Source organism: Mus musculus, chromosome 2 (assembly GCF_000001635.26).
Source record: "Mus musculus strain C57BL/6J chromosome 2, GRCm38.p6 C57BL/6J".
Taxonomy (NCBI): Eukaryota; Metazoa; Chordata; class Mammalia; order Rodentia; family Muridae; genus Mus; species Mus musculus.
This window is the reverse complement of record NC_000068.7, coordinates 27973521-27994182: the sequence shown is the minus strand read 5'-3', so window position 1 is coordinate 27994182 and position 20662 is coordinate 27973521. Positions and strand designations below refer to the sequence as shown.

Below are 20662 nucleotides of genomic sequence, written 5' to 3'. Positions count from 1 at the left end.
CAGTGCAGCCTTGCTTCTGATGGTTTCCCATTTAACCTCCCACTGTCAGGCACAGACATGAGCCTCTGGCTCTGCAGAAGCCAGATCTCTCGTAACAGAGGACTGAAGTGTATAGGTAGCACTGGGTAAGTGGCAAACACACACACACCATGTAAACCCTGCCTGGCATCCAATACCAGAGGCAGCCTGCAAGCAGAGCTGGTTGTTCTCCAGGGTGCAGCACACACTGGCCCACTTCACAGCCCTCCTGATCCTCTCCCACATGAAACCAGAACTACCTTCAGAACTCTCCCCAGAGTTACCCCCATGACTAAACCCTGGCTACCTTGGGATAAAGACACTGTGGAGGCAACACTGTGGAGACACTCCACACCTTCCGCGCCAGCCCAGGCCTCTACACTGGGTTCAGCTACCCCAGCTTCTCTAAGCAGTTCTGCTTCCCTCCCCACCCCCCACTCCCTTTCTGGTCTCAGCAGGAACATCTCTGCCTCCTGGAATTACCCAGGTCTAGGGGCTGGGTTTCTCCTTCCTTGCATGCTCATTACCCTTGAGCACTGGTTACAGGCTGTTCCTTATCTTGCTCAGTCATTGAAGCGTCCCCTGCCTGGTAAGCTCCTAGCTTAGCAAGGACTTAGGAAACGTGCAATGCAAGTGAATGAGCTGCCTTCCATGAAGCCCCATGTCACTAAGGGACCCACAGCACAAGCAAACAACAGGGTAACACAGCCTGATCCTTAGGGCTGGCGTTCATTCAGGATATGATTTTGCACCCGAGGCTGTTTGCAAGGCCAGCCCAGCCTCCAGCATCCATGGCCAGTTAGGGAAGCCAGCCATACCTTGTGGTCCAAGGGTACCCACTTTTCTGTTGGGCTCTTGCTTAGGCCAAGTAATAACCCACGAGCTCCCCGTTCTACCCCTGCAGCATATTCCACACCTGTGAGACCCAGGACCACTTTTTGCCGGGAGCACCTCCAAGTATTTTTAGGTCACAACCCTCCCCCCAACCAGTAGTCAGATGACCCTAGATAAAGAGTCTGACTGAGAGAGAAGGATAGAAGATAAATGATAGACAGATGGATTGAGGGAGGGACTGATGGACGGACAGACAGAAAATAGATGGATGAAGAGAAAATTGAAGATATGTAGAAAAACAGAAAGATGATAAAGGGCCTGCATGAGAGGGGAAATGGTGGCAGTAGAGAGTGTCCTCTCTGTGTGCTCTCTTCCAGGACAACTCTACTTTCCACATTGTGAGGCTAGTAACCACCAGATTGTCTGCAGAGTCTCATGAGGCTAGTGACCACCAGATTGTCTGCAGAGTCTCATGAGGCTAGTGACCACCAGCTTGTCTGCAGTGACCCTGAAGTCATTCTGCTGGCTTTCAAGAGCTCGTAGACTCTGCTTTACACATGGCATATGGCATTGTGATGAAGCAATGTTGCATGAGGAAGACCATGTGTGCTCTATGTCATGGAGGAAAAGCAGCCAGGCCTCTCTGCCCTGCATGTCCAAGGTCCATGATGACCATCACACTCCATCTCTCAACGAGCTACCAGTGCTTAGGCTCTGTGACACCACCCAGACACATCCAGGAGGGCTTCTGCAGGGGAGGTCTGAGCCAACCGCAACATCACAGAAGGTAGGTGGATATCGGGATCCCCAAGAGGAACCTGAAGAGGTCTCTGTGAGGATGATAACAGGGGGAACCGACAGTGTCATGCCCTGTCCCATATTTACAACCAGGGTAACTTCTAACAGGGATTGTACATCTGGGAATCACTGTGCATAGCCCCAAGGTAACACACACCTAGCCTCCGGGAGGTGGTGGATCTCAAAGAGAACAAAATAACCCTCTTTCTCCCTGTAAAATTAGGATGTAGGAAAAGTCTCCTAGAAAGAGAATAATCTGGAGGAACCTCAAGAGCTTCCTGGCTCCTGTCCATCAAAACCTCCATTTTCCTAGCATGCTCTTCCTTCTCACCGTTGCCCCTTCCTGTGACAGTGCCTCCATAACTTAAAGGCCTGGAGCTGAGATCAGCTACTTCTGAAAAGTGCTTTGGATGACAAGTGGAGAAAACTCAACAGGGCATTGACCAGAGAGCCAATACTACACACCAAGCGACCACGGTCCTTACCCTGCCACCCTTCTCTCCGTTGGCGCCCGGGAAGCCAGGGAATCCAATGGAACCCTGCAAGAGAGTTAAGGGAAGATGAAACATGACCACCAAGGCAGGCACGAGGGCCACACTGCCATGCTCTACAGGGAGTTCACACACATGCTTATCTATACTGATCAGATCCGATTTGTACCTGACCACCAATGTAACACCTCCCCCCACCCCCCAGATAGCCACTCTACCACTCACCAACCTGTGGAATACCCACTCACCTACCTTTTTATTCTTCCATCATTCATATGTCCAGCCACCCACCACCCACTCAATAAATATTTCCCAAACATTTTCCAGACCCCAAATCTAACCCTAAAGCCAAGTCCTAGCATGCCCCATTCTGTCCTGCTCAGCCTCACACAGAGAATGTGCAGTGCCAGCTGATGATGTGGGGGATGGGAGAACATGCTTTGCTGAGAGTCCCCGGAAATGGGGGCTGCATCTCACAGCTCTGTTCACTGGTCCTGCTGTCATACTTTGTGACCTGTCCATAACACCTGAACTAAGTGACAGTTTACAAATCCAGGTATAGACTGTAGTATCTACCATTTTCATGTCTATAGACACACAGGGCCCAAATATGGTCTTCAAGACTTTGATCTGCCAAGCATCCAAACTCTATGTACAAAAAGACATCACAAGCCAGGCGTGGTGGGGCACGCCTTTAATCCCAGCACTTGGGAGGCAGAGGCAGGCAGATCTCTGAGTTCGAGGCCAGCCTGGTCTACAAAGTGAGTTCCAGGACAGCCAAGGCTACACAGAGAAACCCTGTCTCGGAAAAAAAAAAAGACATCACAAGGGCTCCCCAGGACATACTCGGGGCAGCCCACTGCCCATTGGTGTGGGTGTTGTCTACTGTTCTCTGTTAGTCTCTGCCCTCGGGGTGGCTGACCACCCTAACCTGAGAACAACCCTATTCTGGAAGGCTGCTTGTTTCCATGCTCTGCCTTCCTCCTTTATGTCTGCCTGGTCACCCAGGCAGGAGATTGAAACAAAGGGGCATGGAGTGGATGACACAGAACGCCCAGGCCACTGTACAGCCCATTGCTGCATCCAGTCATAGCCTGAGAACAGTTCTCACATGCAAGGCTGCCAGCACTTAGTCAGCCCACCCACCCTCTGCTCTCAGATGCCTCTTCTCCTTCTCTCTCTTCCTAAGAAAGGGACCTGAAGAGAAGGAAAGCCAATGTGCTTGGGTGGTGGCTCTCATCTAAGGGACACTCTCCTGCAGGCAGGGTGTGTGTCCACACCGAGCAGACGCGGGGGGGGGGGGGTGAAGGGGGGAGGGTAGGCCACCGCTTGCCCATACAGCCCTTCCTCCTTCGGTTGGCAGGCCCAGGCTCTTGTGAGTCAAAGACAGTGAAGCTAGCAGGCAGCAGAAGCGTGGGGATGCAGATCTGGGGCGGGCTGGCTGCGTGCTGCTAACCAGGTCTCCAGCGCAGGCAGCAGTTATTGTTTAAGAAGAAGCCATGAATAATAAAATGTGGGATGAGAAGAAAATAATGTTCTCACTGATTTTCAAAGCCTTCAGGACCTGTTCCACTTAAGCCTGAACATGAGTGCAGATAAGACAACGGTTGCCCCTCTTCTGCTCCATTATAAACAGTCTCCATACTTCCAAAGTAAGTGGGGCTAAGAGGAGGCTGGTGTGGATAAGCCAGGGGGGACTAAGGGGGTAAGACCCCCAGCAGGCCACCAGGGGTAGGTTCTGCCCTCTTCTCTGAAAGGCTCAACTCATTGTGCAAGTGCTTTCTTTGAGCTTGGTCAAATTAACACAGGAGACTATGAGATCACAGCGAATGCATTGTTCCACTGCGGTACAGAAGCCACACAGAGGTAGAGAATGGAAGAGGGCGTCTGGAGTGTGGGGTGCCACATGAGGCAGTGCCTGCCAGGACATACTTAGCAAGGTTTAGTTACCTTTGGCCCTTGTCTTCCTGGGTACCCCGGTAATCCGGGCACGCCAAGCTTTCCCTAGGAGCAGGAAAAAAAAAAAGACTCATAAATCATAAATGACTTTCTCAACCTTGTCCTGTAAGCAGGGAGGGGTGGTTCTGAGAGGAGCTAGGGCAGGTTGGAAGGGTAGGGTTGGTGTACAGAGGCAGCTGCATCTCCCCGGGAACTGAGTGGGTCTCTAAGCCCTCAGGAAGTAGGGTGTGTGGATCCTACCAGCATGCGTGGAAATCCAAACAAGCACCATGGGCACCATGGGCACCATGGGCAGGAAGAATATTCGTATCTGTGGGGGTTCTGAACACTCTGTAAGAGTTCTAGCCACAGGACCAGAGGGAATGGGAGGCTTAACCACTCCTTGAGTCCCCTCCTGCCCAGGTTTCTGGGGACCAGATGTAGGAGGCGCTGTTGTTACAGGGCAAGCTAGGACACAGGCACCTACCGGAGCCTCACGCACAAGCCATGATGTCAGGCTGTAGTGAGAACATTCTGTCACCCCCAGAGTGGAGGCAGGGTTTGATAGGGATGGGTGCTCGTGTGAGGCTCGGGTGAGATGCCCAAGCTTTGCCTATATTTGGTGGAAGACACTCCTCCAAGGTGTGCGGCGGTGGTGGGATGAGAAGGGGAACTTGGAACAGAATGAAGATCAAAGGGTACACGAACGCACGCGCACACATCGACTGGGAGAGGTGACGAAAGGCTAGGGGTTGTGGCATGGGCTATTCAGGAGTCCCACTACCCGTGTTGCACATAGGAGGGGCCATCTGGCACTCAGAAACCTCTAAGCATAATCTAGGATTGTAAGCACAAACCTTTTCCCCAGTGGGCCCCAGGGGACCAGGATCACCATTGGGACCACCTCGACCCTTTGGACCTTCAGGACCATCTTCTCCTCGGGGACCAGGTGGGCCGATTTCCCCCTGCAATCAGAAAAGAGGAGGTTAGGGTGATCCTTCCCAGGCTCCACCCCCAACTGACCCCTCCTACCACCTTGGAGTATGGCTATCAAACAGGCATGCTGTGCTTGCAGTGCAGCCTGAGCCGTATTCCCCTGGCCTCTCTTTGAAAACCAGTGGCAAATCCAAGGTGTAGCTGGACCGCTGTCAACCCTCTGCACCGAGTGCCACCATAGCTGCCATCTCTGCTTCCTGACTCCCCTGTCTAGGTAAGGGACTCCTGGCTAAAATAACTGGTTAGCAATAATGGCTGTGAATGGCTCTGCCCCTGTATTACTCTGGATTCTCTAAAGGAATAATAATCACTCCAGGACAAAGGACCTCAAAGACCTACCCAGGAATGTTCCTTAGCTGATCCAGACCCAACTGTCACAGTCCCCACATTCACCTTCTTCTGAAGCCTCAGGAGGCATCAAGGGGACCTCTCCCCAACTGGGAGTAAGCCAGCTATACCCACACCCGGGAGACCCAGAGACTTCATCCAGTGTCCTTAGTTGCAGGCATGAAGTCTATGCCTAAACCAAGAGGGACTTCAACCCACTCGGGCCGCAGAAGCACTGTGCTCATCTCCAAATAGCATCTCTGGAGCTCCCGGCAACTGATGCCTGAGTCCTCCAGTGACTACCTGCTTCCAAGAGCAGCTGCAGACAGATGGATGGCCCTCACATCAAAACAGACTGCTCAGAGACAAGTGACATCCGAGCTCTTGAGCACCAACTGCAGGGCTAAGAAGCCCTCCCCCTGTCCTTGGGAGGCACTCCTATAGCCCATTAATCCTTTAGGTAGTCACATCTGAGCACCCACAGAAAGCCCAGAGCAAAGCTCTGTTTGTAGAGAAAGCAAACCATAGCACCTGCTTCCCTAGCTCACCGTCATCTACTGAAAACTGATCTGTGCTCCCAGGAAGTGTCTTTTGTGTGATTCGCTATGTCTGTCTGTCTGTCTGTCTACCTATCAACTCCTATCTCCCATTTCTAAATCATCTCCAACTAGTCTCTTTATAAACACCAAACTGGCTGCAAACCCATATCTATCCTCCTGCCTCTGTCTCCTGCCACTGATTATTGGCATGCACCACCACACATGCCTCAGTTAAGTGAACTCTAATGGTCTGTGCCAGGTCAGCAGAAAGAGGGAGTCAAAGGGACTTCTGCCCCTCAGCCAGAGGCACTGAGAATCCTTCACTTGGAGGAGACCGGGAGCAGTCACCATCAGTGGCAGCATAAGAGAACACCAAGTCCCTTTTATATTCTTCTCTTCTGACAGACAAGCAGGTGGCTTCAGACATTCCCCATCGGGTTGTGGCAAAGTGTCAAGTATATAGGCCCTCTTGTTCTGGGATGTTGGGCAAAGGTGCTTTCAGGGCCTGCTATGAAGATAATTATACAAGCAGACAACAGGCCAGAATTAACAGATAGACGGCACTCAGGTGTGTGCAACAGCTGGGCTACCAGGCGCACAGTGTGTCACCTTCTGTCAGGCTCTGAGTTATTCTGAAGATGTGGGGAAACTTCTCAGCAGGAGCTAATAGGCGACTTTATAGATCAGCTCCTAGAAGCCGCCCTCAGTGTCACTGTTAACCCCTGGTTCATTGTGCTTGCTGTGCTGGGCAGTAGTACCCTCCCCAACCCCTGACCTGAGCAAGCCACACCCTTTTCTGTACCAACAGCTTTCCCTGGAGCTGGGACGGACAATGTATCAGAAAACAGCCAGGCTGTGGGGGGCTTCACCCATGGCCCAGCAGCAGACACCAGAGTGTTTGGGCTGTGGGCTTCACCCATGGCAGAGCAGCAGAGGGCAGGGTGTTGGGCTTGTATGGGCTTCAAATGTGACTTGGGTGCATCCAGGAGATGAGCAAACCCTCAGGAGGGTTGCAGGAGGGACTGCAGATCCTCAACAGCGCATAGTTCTGCTAGCCATCCACTACACCTTGGACAGGGGCTTGCTTATGGGCCTGCCTGGAGTGTTTCCACCCAGTCTTTCCTCTTCATCCTCTGAAATCAAATTTCTCTGTAATCCAGGGTCCCCAGTCCTCACTAAGGCACCTGTCCAACACTCAGGGTAGAGTGACAGTAGCCACAGCTGTCCTTGGAGTTAACACAGGTGAGAGCAACCCCGGCTTTGGAGTGGAGACTGAGGAGCAGGCTAGAGAGCACTGCACAGAGGCCCTGGGCTCCAGACATTCTGTCCTCAGACCAGGATTTTGCAGAAGTGTTTGTCTCCCTTCTGATAAGCTGCTCTGTGGTCCCGAATACCCGAAGCTTTCATGCAGGTCCCCAAACTCACTCTGCTTGTCCCTGGCCCAAATCCTAGGCCCAGGACACTCACCCGGTCACCCTTTATTCCCATGTCGCCTTTAAACCCAGGGAAGCCGTCTTCACCCTGAACAGAAACAAAGAAAACATCAGTCTACAGAGAACTCCACTCCACCACACTACTGTCCACTCACAATGGGCCTGCACAACACGGAGCCCCAGCCCAGGACAGGAGCAGGAGAGCTGCCCAGGGAGGAAACATACAGCCTGCACAGAAGGAGGCCTGCATACCACAGGCCTTTACCCATCCCTTAGACCTGCTACAGTACGCACAATGTATTAAACCCACAGATCCTCGGGCACCCCTCTCCCTAGAGCCCTCTTAATCTGCCTTCCTGGGTCGTTTGGAACAGCCCAGGAACTTCCCTGGTAAGGCACCATCATCAGGTAACCCAGTCATATCCTTCCAAGTATGTAACGGGACACATCCTGTCTCGTGAAGACAAACAAGACAAGATAAAGTAATAAAGCCGAGGCTCTGGAAACCATCCTCAGAAGGACCGTCCAGTAGTAAAGTGTCCCAAAAGAATGGGAAATCTGGGACAGAGGGCTTGGAAAGAGTCCTTCTGAGGAGCAAGTGGGCATCTGCTCCTAAGAGAACTCGCTTTTTCCCTAAACCCCTATGAGGTCCATGTATGTATGTTCTTGGCTGAATTGTTCAAAAGACAAACCCATTCTCCTGATCCTGCAGAAGGAGATCTAGGATTCTACTCTATCAGGGAGAGGTGCTCTAGAAATAGTGGAAAATGGAAGACCTTTTGGCCTGATCTTCCCAAAGGGTGGCCAGGTGGTTAGCACCCTGAAGTTCAAGGTAGACCACACAGGCTCTACCTTGAGATGTCCCCAACCATAGCCCTTAAAGCAGTCTTTAGAGAATAGTTTTCAGGCTATCAGATCAGTCAGTAATGGAGGCAAAAAACTGTCCACAGGTACCCAGTGAGAAGCAATGTATACCTTCCAAGCATAAGCAGATGCGGGTGTCAGGTCTGTTCTCATAGCCTTTAGATTCCACAGGGAATGCCACAGCCTGACACAAAGGGCAACCACACCCAGTAGTTACAGCCAATAGGATGGAGCTCAAATGGTCGGATCCCATCCAAATGCCAGGCCTCTTACCACCAAATGGAGGGACAGAAGTGGCTGGCTGCTGCACAGTTCCACAAGGCTCGGGATATCTCTTCTGCCAGGGGTACTGGGCACTCTGACTATGTGATTCAGGGTGTCATTATTTAGCTTTGTATTAACCAAGATGATCCACATAGGCCTGATATACAGCCTTGAACATGGCAGGCAGTACCACATTCTACATTGTGGCTTATATGCTAAGTGTCACCGGGCTGCACGTGCCTTCACATGCCTTGGCTCTAAGCCTGAGACTGGACTGTAAAACTAGATAGACTCTGTGTAGGAATTCTGGGCCTCTCAGGTGAGAACTGACTACCATGAGGACTGTTGCCTGCAAAGGACCCGCAGGGAGAGACTTGGGGGACGAAGGTATGTGGATACAGCCATGTGGCCACCCTAGGGCCTCCTAGGTAGATGCTCTGGGCCAGCCCAGGAGATGCTGACAGTGTCATGATCCCCAGTCTCCTTTAGGACCAGGACGGCATCAATTCCCCTCCACATTCGGAGGCAACCCCATTGAGTCCTGTACCACACTGAGACAGCCCACCCTCAAGGGGATAGATTCTTACCTTCTCCCCCTTGGTGCCCTTCAGACCTCGGATGCCATCTGCCCCCTGTGCAAGCAAGAATAGAGAGTGATCACAAACACGCACAGCCCAAGAGGGAACAGCTCCCACAGGCAGTATGGACCAGCCTTAGATGAGTCCTCATCCAACATACCTCCATCTCTGGAGGGAGGGGTACTTCCTGTTCTCTCATTGATTGACAGGAGCTCATGTGAGGCCCCCACTGTCCTTAACTCCTACCCTGGCCTCTGCACAAACATCCATACTTTCCCCTGCCCAAATTACTCAAAGGCCTGATATTGCCTTTCTAACGGCCCAAAGCCCTGCCAACAGTTTCCCAGGCTAGCATGCCTGCCTGTTCTAGGAAGAGTCCCCCAATCCTGCAGCTAGGAAAAACTCAATGCAGGCCGGCGAGTTAAGATCCTGACCCTTTCTGTGGCCTCTGAAGATGTCCCAGACTTCTGCATGCCTGTTTTCTTATCTGGAAGTGGATTGACAAGGACTCTAGCCTATCTCTACTGTTTGAAAAAGGGTGATCTGAAAGTCCTCAGGGCAGTGCCCTGTGCATACTGGACATCCAGTAGAAAAATGCTGTGCACTGGCTGTTTGTGTTAATTCTGCATTATCATTGAAAGGTGACATGGTATTGCACCAACTAATGTCACAATGAGTATGGCTGGCCTCAGCCCAGGGTGGACATGGAATCCCTGTTAGACACAGCTCTAAGGACACACAGCAGGCCCCCTTTCTTCTATTATCAATGGTCCCAGTCCCTCTGTTGTCAGAGGCGAAGTCATAAAACCTAGTAACAGATGGAGCCACAGCTTAACCGCCCATGCCTTCTGACCTTGGGCTCCTGAGAGGGGTGACATTTACCTACATGGACTCACTGTTGACTCCAGGAGTTGCCTCAAGCCACCTCTGCCTAGGACCGCAGAGGAGTCACAAGGCTCAGTTTCTTCATGATTGAGGCTGCAGCCTGGGCCTGAGCCACCTTCTAGACCCAGGTGCCACCAGCTGCCCTCTGCTGGCCAGAGATCCACATAGGCTTGGTAGTTCCGAGGTTGGGGCTGGGAAGAGCTTTAGAAAGAAGCTCTTTGGAATGGAGACATACAGACCCAGGAGTCAGGGCTGAGATCTGAGCTTTGACACAGGAAGGTAGGAGCTATAAGCCAGGTGGACAGGTACCCTGAGATCTCAACCACTGGAAGGAAGGAGGGCTTGGAGCATCAAGAGACAAGCCCATGGTTGACAACATCCTTACTCAGTATCCCATGATGCACAGCTTAGAATGAAGAATGGAGGGGCAAGAGGACAGCTGCTGAACAGGATGGATCTGGATAGCAGCTGGGTCAGAGCAGCTCTTGCTCACTCATCCCAACACCAAATAAATGGATGTGGGTTGACAGCATAGGTGCCCAGCCCATTAGGATCCTGGCCCTTGAAAGCAGCCATGGATGGAATGGCTCTAAGGAAGGAGTGCTGACTCTAGGGAGTCTGCTCTGTGCTTGCTCAAACCTGAGTCAATGTTGGGCAGCAAACTGAAAAATGAAGAGGAGCGTAGAGCAGACATGGAGATATCATGACATGTCTACACAGAGTCCGTGAGCAAGGCTTGCCACATGCACCTAAGTAACAGGAGTTGAAGAACATCTGTGGTCCAACAGATTCAGGAAGGTACAATGTGCCCTGTCTGGACAGCTGCCTTGGAACCAATGGTTTCTGGGCACTGTTTTTTGCCTGAGATGCCTTCTGGATATCTAGAAGTCTCCATAGGAGAGACCTAGAGCCCCACCCACCACACTCTTCCAGGCATCTCTGTGGTGGAGAGAAACATAAACAGAAGAACCCAGCAGAGATGATCTCTCAGGTTCAGGCCTGCTGACACAGACCTGCAAACCCAACTGCTCATGACCCTGAAGCTGACACAGACCTGCAAACTCAATGCTCATGACCCTGAAGCTGACACAGACCTGCAAACCCAACTGCTCATGACCCTGAAGCTGACACAGACCTGCAAACCCAACTGCTCATGACCCTGCAGCAGAAGGAGCATGAGTTTAAGACCAGACACCTAGGCAACTTAGTGAGATTCTTCCTCAAAACAACGATTAAAAATAAGGGGGTTATTTAGTTTGGTGGTAGAGTGCCCAGGGGATGTGGGCAAGCCCCGAGTTCAACTCTTGGTGGGAAGTAGGGGAGCGGGGTGAGAGAGGCTGTCTGCTCTTTCCACCTTATGAGGCTGCAGTGAGAAGAGCCAGGCTGTGAAGGAGAAAGCGACCCTAACCAAATGATGATCTGCTTGCACCTTGACCTTGAACTTCCAGTCTCTATTACAAAACCCTAGATTGTGGGATTTTTCTTATAGCAGACAGGCCATGAGAGAACCCCATCTTGGAAGAAGCCTGGGTAGGAAATAATCAGATCTCTCTACCCTAATGGTGACAGCTCCCACACCTACCTCTGCTGTGCCCGTGAGCCTGGCACTCATGAGGTGGCCAACACCACGTCAGTTCTCAAGAGCACACGGGGCAGTACTATCTCTTGCTCTTGTGAAAACTGTCTTAATGCTTGCTTCCCTCTCTGCTTCCAAGTCTTAACTGGATTGCTCATGTTCTGAGTGAATTTGAACCAGATCGATAGATAAGAGCATTCTCCATAAACATTTTAAAGTAAACACCTTTCAGCTTGCAGAGGAAGCCTTACGCAATTAGCCATGTATAGGAGCTGCCAAAGGCTTGGGGTAGGAGACAGAAATTTGTAAGATAAACACACGTAGAGCTCCTATAATCAGCGCTGCTGCTCAGTTATCTCCCTCCCAGCCTTCAGTAGGCACAGTGTCAGGAAAAGCAAGCTTCAGGAGGAACCTGACCTGCCTAAGGCTGCCATCTTCGAGAGGTCACTCTTGAAACTAGGATGTCAGGGTTTCTGAGGCACAGAAACAGGGCCATTTGGGTTCAAGTCTAGACGCGGGTACCATGTTTGGAGGGATTCCAGACAGTCTCTGAACACGGAGGTTGTGAGCTCCCCACCCTCCACAACCCAGGGCAGCTGTATACTTTGGGTCTGCATCAATGCTGGACAGAAAGTACCACAAGGTACATGGGTGGGGCAGCGGCCTGGGTCATGTTTATATAAATTCTTCAAACTGAAGTTGCTTTGTGGTGTGCTTCTGCATATATGCACACTCACAGGGGGGCACACCTCTGTTCCCCTTCATGTCAGTTTGAAGGAAGGGGCTGTTATCATTTTTGCCGGGTGCTGGGGTGGGGAAAGAGACTGGAGCTTTGAGATATTGCAAAGTCCCTGTATGGTGAAGGAAGAGACCCTGTCGATAAGACGCTCATCTTCTACACAGGAATGTGCCTTCGCCCCAGGAACCGTGGAACTCAAGATTAAATCATGCAGCTCAGAGCAAACTCAGTTAGTGCTGAAGGGACAAAGGGGACCTTGCTCTCAATATTGCTCTGGCACTCTGTGCCCCACTTAACAAGGTTCCAGGAATTTCTACCAGCAGAAACACGATTGTAAACAAATGGACATCTCTCACGAACCCTGCCTGCTGGGGATTTGAGAGGACATACTAGTCTTTTTCCTCTTCCAACATGCCAGTAGCTCAAAGGACTGTTTCTGAGCTTCCCTAGGCTGGCCATGCCCCTGCCTCACAAGATCCACATCCATGAAAGGCTCCAGAGGTCAGCCTGGTATGAACAAATGGTAAACACAAGAGGGTGGCCAGTACAGTGTCCCCACTTCTTCACAAGCTGTCTAGGAGGTAATCCCTCATCCTGTAGCAGTCTGTCCCCTAGCTGGCAGGCAAGATCCTCACCTGCTCAGACATGCTGTCTGAGGTCCCAGCATGTGCATACTGAACTGGGGAACTAGGCTACTCTAGAGTGCCTGGAGCAGGGCTTAACAACAGAGAAGCTGCCAGGAACCAGCCAGGGACATACATCCTTCCCACCTTGACTTCTATGAAGACCCAGAGCTGCAGAGTCCCTCTTACCTTGACTCCTCGTGGACCGGGGTAGCCAATGGGACCCTGGGGGCCAGGAGGACCCTAAGATCAAAGTGAAAGAACATTAGCTATTTTCAGGTGTGAGTACCTGGGCAACCACTGTGGGACCCTAGCCTTGTGGGAGATGCAGGAGGCCCTGCCTTGTGGTCCTCACTGGTACTGATGCTGATGATGGAGGTAGTGGGTGATGCCTTTCAAAAAGCAAAAATATCTGAGGACAGTCAGATGCTGTGTCCAGCTTCAGGAGGCCCAGAGGGATTGGGGGGAGTTGTTGCTATGTAATATAAGGAAACATAGCCCTGGGTCAAGAAAAAACAGGGTCATTGAAATAACATGTCTCCCTCCTGGGGACCTTGAGGTGAGACACTTTTCAGCTGAGGGGAACAAGGGTATCCTGTCTAGGGAGATGGCATCCTTCAGTAGTCAAAAGCCCTTTCCCATGACTGACTGAAGCTTACAGTCCAGGCACTGCCTCTCCCTCACCCCATGCCCCCAGACCCCATTGGTCTTAGGAGACCAATACAGAGACTGGCTGCTGAGGCAGGGTGCTGTGGGTACCCACCTGGCCTCCTTTCTCTCCTGGAGGACCTTCTTTTCCAGGGTGCCCCTGTCACAATAGAGAAGGTCTTCATTAGTTAGCCACCTGCTCAGAAAGAGGCCTTCTACCTTAGCAGTATTTATGTCCCAACCCCCCAGCTCTGCCCTCTTCACAGAATGAACCCACAGGATAATGAACTTAGACAAGACTTCTGGATCCTGACTTCCAGGACCAGCAAGGGCCACACAATGTCTGCCAAACACAGCAACTGGCTGTTTGGGGAAACTAAGGGCAGGCAGTTAGAGCAGAAAGAAGGCCATCTTGTCACCTGACTGAGTGCCTCAGCACTTCAAATTGCTTCAGTCACATCCCAGAGGGTCCCTGAGTCCAGAGAAACTGAGCAAAGATGAGAGGTGGCCCTGCAGAGGTACCTGTGTCCTCTGACCGTGTCTCACCTACCTGTGCCTGGACTAATTACATCCTCCACAATACAGCAGAGGCTCTGCTGGAGCAGGCTGACCCTGTGGTTAGAGCCTCAGGGAGAGAGGAAAGCAAAAAGGCAGTGCTCACTTATGAACATGCACTCTGGCCCCCACCTTTTCCAGGTGATGGAGAGGGGCTCAAGTCTACCTTGGATACATTGAAACTATCGTGCATGCTTGAGCAAGTCTTCTGTGCTCTCTAGGCCCATTCTCCCTCAGGTGAGCATTGGAAAGATAAACCCTTGCTCTAGCTTGAGTGGGTCTGGGGCTCTGTCTCTGAGGGGAAGAACCCAGCATGTGCTCCATTGTTTCCTGTGGTTGAATAATTGATTTTATAAAGCTCCTAACAAGTGAATTGGGACACAAAGTTCCCATGTGGGAGTCCAGTGACCTTGGAGGGAAACTAGGGCACCCACTGATGGACTGTGGCTGCTGTTCTGGCCCAGAGGACAAGCTGGACCAGCCCCTGCCTTTCAGAAATGATGATCATGCTTGCAGTAGGTCCGTGCGCCCTACATGTGCCTAGGGTATCAGAGGTTAAGGCTGCAAGGTTGAATGTAAGACGCCAAGGAGCGCGTGTCCCGCCACAGGCAGACCTGTGCTCTTCTTCTCAGTGCCCAGCCACCATATGGATCTGCTCAGGAGTCCTAAGCCAGGACATGCAGTGAGGGTCACTAGAGAACGCAGATGCCCTCGTCATGTGGAACTCCTTCAGAGGCATGTGGGAAACTGCATGTGCTTACACTGCAGAAAGCCCCAGAGACACCAAGGAGAGGTTCCCCAGGTGCTCAGCAAACACCTAGCAGAGTGTGAGGGGCAGGAGCTGGGGCACCATTGCCACGGCTGCCCAGGTGCCTTAGATGAGTCTCAGCTGCGTTCTAGAAGGAAGCAACTGCAGCGGAGAGGCCCAGGACTCATTTTGTAACCATGAGGCTGGGGAGAAGAGAAGAAAATTTAACACTGACAAATCTTCCTGTTGTGCAAGGCTAGGCTGTTCTCTCTCTCTCTCTCTCTCTCTCTCTCTCTCTCTCTCTCTCTCTCTCTCTCTCTCTCTCTCTCCCTCCCTCCCTCCCTCCCTCCCTCCCTCCTCCCTCTCCTTCTCTCTCTCTCTCTGTCTCTCTCTCTGTCTCCCTCCCTCCCTCCCTCCCTCCCTCCTTCCTTCTCCCTCTCCTTCTCTCTCTTCCTCTCCCTCTCCTCTCCCACTGCACATTTCCCCAATATTTTATGGTGAATGTTACTTTCATAATGGAAAAATAATAAAGCTTAAATTATTTGTATTTGATATTTTTCTGATTAAAAAAGTAATATATGTTCATTGTAGACAATTAGGAGAGCAGAAAAGGAAATTAAACCCCTCTGCAGCCCACCATGCAGAGCCATGAGACTGGTCGGGGGCACAGGCTTCCAGTTCATTTTTTTTTCTGTGTGTGTGCATACAAAGTGGGCAGGTATAATATGATCCGCATTTAGTATTGGATCATGAGCACTTTCTCCAAACCTTGGATAGACTTTCACATTTTATTTTTACTGGCCCTATTTTCCCATCATTTTGCTGTGTGCTCTGGGGAATTAATCACATTTCAGAGTACTAGGTATGACTTAAACCCTTCCTCTCTGTGTGTCTCTCTCTGTCTCTCCCTCCTCCCCTCTCCTCTCTCTCCTCTGTCCCTCCACGTGTGTGCATATTTATGGGCATGTGTATACATGTGTGAGTGCATGTAGGGGCCAGAGGTTGCTATCAGGTGTCTTTCTCAACTGCTCCCCATCGTAACCTTTAAGATGGGATCTTACTGAACCTAAAACTCTATAGAGGTCCAGGGATCTGTCTCTTTTCTTTCTCACAGCCCCAGAATGCCAGGCCTGCATTGCCATGCCCAGCCTCTATACATGCGGGGCTAAACACTTTCCTAACTGAGCCATCTCCCTGGCCTGTCAATCACTCTTTGTTCACAACCAAAACTAAAGGAATACTGGAGGAAAACCGCCTCAGCACAAGCTGCCCTCTTCAAGGTTTATCAACAGTAAGCTGCTTTTATAGGGAAAGCCACCCATCTTCCCTCCTTTCCAGACATGGAAAGCTAGATCTGTTTAGGATCCCCCATGCCTTTCTGCCCCACCTGCTGTCTTTGGGCCCTTCACAGGCAGAAACCAGGCCTCTCCCACGGGGCATTTTAAAGCTTCAGTATTGGACCTGACAGAATGTGGAATCACCTAAGAGGCAAACCTCCGGGCATACCTTCAAGAGAGGGTCTAAAATTAGGTTAAATGAGGTGAAGACTCCCCCTAACTGTGTGTGGGTGGCACCATCCCAGGGGCTGGGGTTCCGGACTGAATGAAAAGACCAAAGTCAGCAGAGCACCAGCATCCACCTCTGCTTCTTGCTGATACAATGTTACCAGCTGCTCCGTCTGCAGCTGTGGGCAACTTCCCTGTTATAATGGACTGTACATCCTCAAACCGTGAGCCCTTCCTACCTTAAGTTGGTTTTGTTCCCTATTTTGTCACAATAATAGGAAAAGTAACTAATAGAGCCAGAAACAGAGAAGAGAGTCTCCAGGCCAGGGGGTGCTGGGTGCTGCATTCACAAGATGCAAAAGGAGACCATGCTCAGGACCTGCCGCTACGGGGGAGGGGGCGTTCAGTGTGGTGAGAGGAATTGAATTCCAGGCCAGAACCAGCCAGGTCTATGGAGGCCAGAGACATGTCTGGTTATGGAAAGGGTATAGCTGCTCTCCTCCCTGCAGACGATATGCGACACTGCAGTAGACCTCCATCTGTGGTCATCACCTACAGGAAACAGACACTAGGAAGCCATGGTCCTGTGATGAGTGATGGCCAATGGGGATGGATGGAGCCATCTACTTGCCAATTCCCTGACCTCAATGTCTATTAGAAAATATGTCATTGACACAACATGAAATAAATGACAATTAAAAGGGCAGAAATGATACACTGGGAAATACCAATCACTTAGCTCCCAAACTCCCCCGCATGTCCACATGGGAGTGGGGGTGACTAAACTTATTTGCTCAGGCTAACCAAAGACGGTCTGGGGTCTGGGATTCACTGGGCCATGTGACCCTTGTGGAGTGGAGGTGACAGCTGATGGAGAACCATCCCCAGCATGTTAGCACACTCAACATTCCCATTTAGTTCTTTTTCTTTATATGTTTGCATGTGAGTGTATAATGTACACATGTGTGTACAATGTATGTTTACATGTAAACACATGTATGTGTGCATGAGGACACGGAGGCTTGAGACTTATGTCAGGAGTCATCCTTGGTCACTGTCTCATTCACAGACCCAGAGATTGCCACTGTAACTAGTCTTGCCAGCCAGCTTGCTGTGGTGAGTCCCCTATCTCTGCTTTCCAGATAGTATGTGCACACCATGACCACCCAGCATTTCATGGGGTCTATGGACCTGAACTCTGGTCCTCACATTTGTGCTGCAATCCCTTCCGTGCCCCTGGGGCATTTTCTCAGCCCCCCCCCCGAGCTACCCCCTGCATTTACGTTTTAATGGTGTTATTAAAATAATAAATGAAACTGTCATAAATAATTCATGTATCTCATCTTGCCTTCTGAGATAGATTCTTTGAGTTTCACTAAACACAAAAGAGCACACGAAGTGGGAAAGGGAGGGGAGAAATTGGAGGGGTGAATTTAATAATTTACTTTAAAAATACTTAAATTAAATTTAAAATTAAAAAAACTCTCAAACCAGAGGGCATCTTCAGTCAGAATGGCAGGTGTGGATAGACACACACGCACACACACGCAAGCTCTCTCTCTCTCTCTCTCTCTCTCTCTCTCTCTCTCTCTCTCTCTCTGTGTGTGTGTGTGTCTCTGTCTCTCTCTCTCTCTCTCTTACACACACACACACACACACACACACACACACACACACACACACACACACACAGGCACACACGTGCCCCTAATTGCTTCCTCTTCCCTGCTTCTCTCTTTCTGCAAACCCTGGTCCCCCCCCCCCCCAGGTTGGACCTGTCGCTCACTTGCTATTTCCAGGCTCTGCCTAATCTGGCTCCCAGCTGCGCTCACTGCAGATGAATTGCCCACCCCCAGCAACCTCCCCCACCCCCTAACTCACTCTGTGAACACTAAAAATACCTCTGGCACACCCTGCCCCTCACTTCCACACCAGGGACAGGTGTGATGGCTTGGAGCCCAGCCCAGTACTCCTCACAGTTTCAAACATGATGCTGATTTCAGGGGACTAATTTGCACACCCTAACAAGTACATCTCCTTCTGCGCAGTCACATCAACTCCATGACAGGAACATGGCATGAAGGCTTGTCCAGAACCCAGTCATCACTCAGCACAGAGACCAGGGCACACGATCTTCACCCACAGTGCTTCTGGACAACAATGCTCCCAGTGCCCCTCTGGGGAGGAGAGGGACAGGGTGGGGGACACTACTCACCGGGGGTCCATCAGCGCCTGGCATTCCTGGGAGACCTGGTTTCCCCAAAGGACCCTAGTGCAAATAAGACAGTCTGTGAGCAAACACCTCTGACGTTTATTTCTTTCCTGGGATGTCCAATCCTTCTCTATAGACACCCAAAGTAAATATTCAGACACTGTCACTCATGCACCCAACGAGGTGCCTCCTCCACCAGAACCTTCAGTTCTGCTATGGGATCACCTCCACCCCCATCTTCTTTCTCCCTTTCATCTCCTGAGATGCTGCTGTCCTAGGAGCCTTCTGAGGTCAGTACCTTCCTCACATTCCCCATTGGCACCTATGCAATCCCTCCCATGGCAGGGCAGGGCAGCCACAGGACCACCAGGCCACCATCCTGTGACGTTCTTAACAAGGTCCATCACAGCCTGGCTGTCTGCATTTCTTAAGCTCTCCGGGGATCTGGGAGACTCCATCAGAACCACCTCTGTAGTGGCTCTTGCTGGTCGAGACCTAGACAGTTTGCACTTCCTGAAACGGCCCGTGCCTGGGCTCTGTGATGCTGTCGGAAGGGTACAAGTCCCAGGACACGGTAAGTACTGTACGTCTATGTGCCAAACAAAACTCAACTAAATAAGATGCCCAATTTAATCTTCTGATAAATGGCACATATTTCACAGTCAACAGTGTGTGCTGGTATTGAAGATTGCTAAAACTGCCACCTCTATACATAGATGGCAGGCAAATCAATATATGAATCTGGATAATGGGCTAAACTTCAGGAGCAAGGTGTGCATGCCTGCCATGGAAGGACTGCAGGTCTCCCAGGCCTGCACAGACGTATGCCCCATGACAGGCAGCCCCTCTTCACACATCCATCTGTTCCACCTACCTTTTCTCCTGGAGGACCAATGGCACCCTGGGGACCTGGAAGACCCTAAGAGGAAAAACCAGCAGAGGAATGAGAGGACTGACCAGAGGCCCCTCCTCACCCTCCACCATCTTCCCAGTGACCACCACATCCAGGTACCAAACATGTTGGTGGCAGAGCTAAGTGCACTTCCCAGACACTTGGCCAGAACCTGTGTCCCACCCCTGATGCCTCCAAGTCACCTTTTCCTGAGACACTTACCTGGGCACCAGGATTACCCTGCTGTCCTGGCGGCCCAGGCTCTCCCTGGGGACCCTAGAAAAACAGAGGCAAAGGCCCTGAGAAGAGATCTAGGAACCACACCCCATTTGGGGGAAATCCCATTTCCATGCCTCATCTTTTCCACCAGTAACCCCAGGAGTCGATGTGTGGGAGCAGCTTTCTGGAAAGGGGGAATCTGCCTGCTTTTGGTGTCAGATCCTTACACCCAAAGGGCATGTGGACTTGCACCCAGCACCCCGGTGTCCATCAAGGCAAAAGTTTGACAGGAGCTGGCCAGGCAATAATCTATTGGTAGAAATGTGCGCCCTTGACTTGGATATAGAGCAAACAGACCCATCTGATGGAACTGACTTCCAACTCCTAGCTGGCTTTGGATAACAAATATCAACTTGGGGTTCTGACATGAGGCTTTGCCACCAGAGGGCAGCACTAAGCCATGGGCCAGAGGCTAAGGTGCCCACTCTCCTACCCCAATTTCCAGGTGATGTAGACCTCCACAGCCAGGCATGGACTGTGCCCACAGACCATGACCAAAATCCAGGCCATGTGACCCCTGGGACTCACCACATTTCCTTTTGGGCCAGGCTGGCCATCCATACCCGTTACACCCTGCAGGAGAGTTATAAAAAAGGGGGAGAAAAGGTGTTTTCAACACAGAATAACTCACTCCATTCTGCATACTTGGACGTGGGTAGTTTCTGGGGAAAGGACAGTCTCGACTGTCCACCCCTAACAGCTGGGGCTACTACCCTTCACAATAAGGTAGCTGAGCTGTCAGGCCCCAGCACCCTCATATGAGCAGACCCTGCAATCTAGAAAAAGTCTCCTAGAGAGGCCGAAGAGGGCAAGGCTAATTTCACCCACCCAAAACAGAGAACCCCAATCAATACCATGAGCCTCTCCCTCCTTCCCAAAACCAAACCCCCCAAAATGCTGGAAGGCTCTTAAGCAGAGGG

General features: G+C 51.2%; 1 protein-coding gene across 2 annotated transcripts in view; it reads right to left on the bottom strand.

The window, feature by feature from the left end:
* Col5a1 (collagen, type V, alpha 1) overlaps positions 1–20662 on the bottom strand; it is a 153130-nt gene that overhangs the window by 45328 nt on the left and 87140 nt on the right. For both annotated transcript variants that reach the window (XM_006497644.4, NM_015734.2), the window contains exons 22-32: positions 20271–20315; positions 19686–19739; positions 19446–19490; positions 18575–18628; positions 13667–13711; positions 13093–13146; positions 9090–9134; positions 7409–7462; positions 4937–5044; positions 4092–4145; positions 2136–2189 (exon numbers count right to left, since the gene is read on the bottom strand). In XM_006497644.4, coding sequence (XP_006497707.1) covers positions 2136–2189; positions 4092–4145; positions 4937–5044; positions 7409–7462; positions 9090–9134; positions 13093–13146; positions 13667–13711; positions 18575–18628; positions 19446–19490; positions 19686–19739; positions 20271–20315 — 612 coding nt within the window. The remainder of the gene's footprint in view (positions 1–2135; positions 2190–4091; positions 4146–4936; positions 5045–7408; positions 7463–9089; positions 9135–13092; positions 13147–13666; positions 13712–18574; positions 18629–19445; positions 19491–19685; positions 19740–20270; positions 20316–20662) is intronic.